General features: G+C 43.9%; 1 protein-coding gene across 1 annotated transcript in view; it reads left to right on the top strand.

Moving 5' to 3' along the window:
* Positions 1–1886: 1886 nt before the first annotated feature.
* LOC101852816 (cytochrome P450 3A16) overlaps positions 1887–3469 on the top strand; it is a gene marked incomplete at its 3' end in the record, with an annotated part of 7003 nt that continues 5420 nt past the window's right edge. Inside the window, 2 exon segments of the mRNA XM_013090539.2 lie at positions 1887–2330; positions 2761–2914. Coding sequence (XP_012945993.1) covers positions 2115–2330; positions 2761–2914 — 370 coding nt within the window.

Raw genomic sequence — 3469 nt, 5'->3', positions numbered from 1 at the left:
ATGGCGGCAGGCCCGATAAGCTCCGCCCTTTCGGCTTCAACTTGGTTGGAACTGTTGAGCGGGCGACGCAACGTTAGGGCCTCTCCCTATATAGTTACTCCAAGACTACTACTACTACTACTACTACTACTACTACTACTACTACTACTACTACTACTACTATTATGTTGCCATAGCATACGTTAGATCAACGTATGTCCTACCAACTTGGGCGCCAGGCAAACACATGTCGATCTATGTTATCTCAGTTCTGTTATCTGCGCGGTACCAGATCCCGTCATTGTGGAAGACACACCGATGGAAAACCGCGCACAGGTCAAGATAATATGTGGGTGGCGAGGACCGGTGTGGAAGAGTGGGCCGACAGTGCCGTTGTGGAAGAGTGGACAGTGAAGTCCTGGAAGAGTGGACAGACAGTGGAAGAGTGGACAGAGACTAAAGTTGTGGAGGAGTGGACTGTGAAGTTGTGGAAGAGTGGACAGTCACTGGACAGACAGTACAGTTGTGGAAGAGTGGACAGTGAAGTTGTGGAAGAGTGGACAGACAGTGGAAGAGTGGACAGAAAGTGAAGATGTGGAAGAGTGGACTGACAGTGGGAGAGTGGACAGACAGTGGAAGAGTGGACAGATAGTACAGTTGTGGAAGAGTGGACAGACAGTGGAAGAGTGGACAGAAAGTGAAGATGTGGAAGAGTGGACTGACAGTGGGAGAGTGGACAGGGAGTGGAAGAGTGGACAGACAGTACAGTTATGACTACTGCTGCGTCGTGCACAGAGCTGGTGATTTCCCTAGCTTCTTGATGACGCATAAATTTTGTTCTGGTTATTCGTACTGTTCAGTCGGACCTATATGTCTCTAAAAAGGTTCAGTCTGATCTATGTGTCTCTAAAGTGATCAGTCTGACCCTTGTGTCAGACTAAGACAACTCAGGTAGGGTTTGGACGCCCAACAGGACAGTGAGCTGAAAAGACAATGAGTGCAGGAAAAATCCAATCTCTCTCTCTCTCTCTCTCTCTCTCTCTCTCTCTCTCTCTCTCTCTCTCTCTCCTCTCTCTCTCTCTCTCTCTCTCTCTCTCTCTCTCTCTCTCTCTCTCTCTCTCTCCCTCGCGGTTCATGTAGGTCTATTATTGTGTAATAATTAGTATGATAATTAGTCCTATTTCATCTTGTGTGCGCTTTTTTAAAATGTCTTTGCATGTTCAGAATAAGAGCAGTCGCCAACTCTTCATGATAAGTATGGCCCAGAGAGTATTTCACTCTATCTAAAACACAGTCGGGCTCAAGAACCGAAAGTGATGCCTTGTTCTTGAGCGAAATGAAATAAGACGTCATTTAGACTAACTGGGTCTAGTTTTGCTCCAAAATGGCAGAGAGCCAACTTGGAGAGGCGTACGCGCTATCTCTGTCCTTAACGTATTCGGTGGTGGCGGTCAAAGGTCAAACGTAGGACTCAGTGTTCTTCTGTTCCTGGTCTCTGTTTGCAGTTCACGACGGTCGAAGGCGCTTGAAATCCTGGAAGGTCGAGGCAAGCACACACACACACACACACACACACACACACACACACACACGCCTCATGGCTATAAATTGACCACTCTGCCGACTCCCAGTGCATTGCTCGCATGTGATGATCATCCACTCAAGTTAGATCAGGCATGGTTGCTCTGACTCACCTTAGTGTTACGCTAACTTCCTCACGTTGTTGTAGATTTATTTGTTGCCAAGTCGGCTGGGGAAAATGTCTTTTCTACAGTACTTTCATACATGCAGTATTATTAATCGCACATTTTACGGTCATTCAAAAGTACCTAAATTTGAGATCAAACACGAAAGCAAGTGAGTTCGTTTCTGTGGGTTAGTCATGTACCATACACACCTACAGTCTAAACGTATAGTTAACCTTCCTAAAGTCTATAATGCATTGTGTGTGTATACAATTAACCCGTTTATGGTGGAATTGGCTTAACGTGGTCGTTGTTTTCTTTCGCAGGTCACAACAACCCGGTTTCTATCAATAGAGACTCAAAACCTAGAAGACAAGGCACAAGAAGGAATATTATATAATATATAGAAATATCATTTCCTCCACAACCAACCAACAGCTGTTGGCAGGCATGATGGAGCTGTCAGTTCTGAGCTGGGCATTGCTGAGCCTGGTACTCCTGCTGGTGGTCTACGTCTTCTACATGTCCAGCTCACTCAGGTTGTTCCGAAAATTGGGCGTGCCGGGCCCCGCCCCCTGGCCCATCATCGGGAACTTCCACTTGGAGTTGAAACATGGAATCTCCAACTACCACCGGCAGGCCTACCAGAAGTACAAGAGCGAGAGGGTATGTTGTGTTGCGTTGTGCTGTTTTGTATTGTATTGTATTGCATTGTATTGCCTTGTGTTGTATTGTGTTGTAGTGTGCTGTGTTGTATTTTATGGTGCCGTGTTGCGTTGTGCTGTGTTGTGTTGTGTTATAAAAATCATATATGTTAGTGTTATATGTATGTTGTGTAAACATTTTAGGCTCCTGAAAATTTGTCACCTACTTTTGAGGTAAAACATTTTTGTCCCAGAAACTAGCTTCCACAATTTGCACATTAAAATTCGGTCTAAGAGGCATAATACCATGCATCTGGAGCACATCCTGTTTAAATTAAATTGTCCCTCTACCCGACCACTTTTTCCCCTATATAACAAGGCTCCTTCAATAACATGCTCATCTGTGTCTCGCCTCCCCCTCCCCACCCTCCCCCCATCCTTTCCCCTTGTAGGTCTACGGCCTGTACAGAGGAAAACAACCTTTCATGGTCATCTGCGACCTGGATGTGATCAGAGACATCTGTGTGAAGAACTTTGACCACTTTGTCAACCGGACAACGTATGAGACAGAGGAGCCTTTCTCTCACGCCTTGACTCAAGTCAAAGGTACCACCTCTGTCAATCTGTCCTCGTGGTTTTATGCACCCCGCATAATTATTAAGCAAAATCTGATCATTGTTTGCATAATTTCTGATTATTTTCCTTTATCATTCTTTGTTAAAACTGACAGAATCGCATAATTTCACATATTTTAGCTCAGTTTGCATAATTTCAGAATTTTTCTTGCGTAAGACGACGGGGACAGGTCTATGCCGTGACTCATATCAAAAATACAAATTCAATCTTTTCTGCCATTGCCTTGACTCAAGTCAACTCATTTTCTTTTTACAAATACATTCTGTCAACGCTATTGCATTCTTTTCAAGTAATTTTGAGTTCCAGCTGCTATTGTTGTTGCTGTTGCTGCTTTTGTTACTATTGTTGTTGTTGCTGGTGTTGATGTTGTTACTATTGTTGTTGATGTTGTTACTATTGTTGTTGCTGCTGTTGTTGTTGTTGCTTTTGTTGTTGTTGTTGTTACTATTGTTGTTGATGTTGTTACTATTGTTGTTGATATTGTTACTATTGTTGTTGTTGTTGTTGTGTCTGTTGTTGTTGTTG

The sequence above is a fragment of the Aplysia californica genome, unplaced genomic scaffold (assembly GCF_000002075.1).
Source record: "Aplysia californica isolate F4 #8 unplaced genomic scaffold, AplCal3.0 scaffold01326, whole genome shotgun sequence".
Taxonomy (NCBI): domain Eukaryota; kingdom Metazoa; phylum Mollusca; class Gastropoda; order Aplysiida; family Aplysiidae; genus Aplysia; species Aplysia californica.
This window is presented reverse-complemented; position numbering and strand designations above follow the sequence as displayed.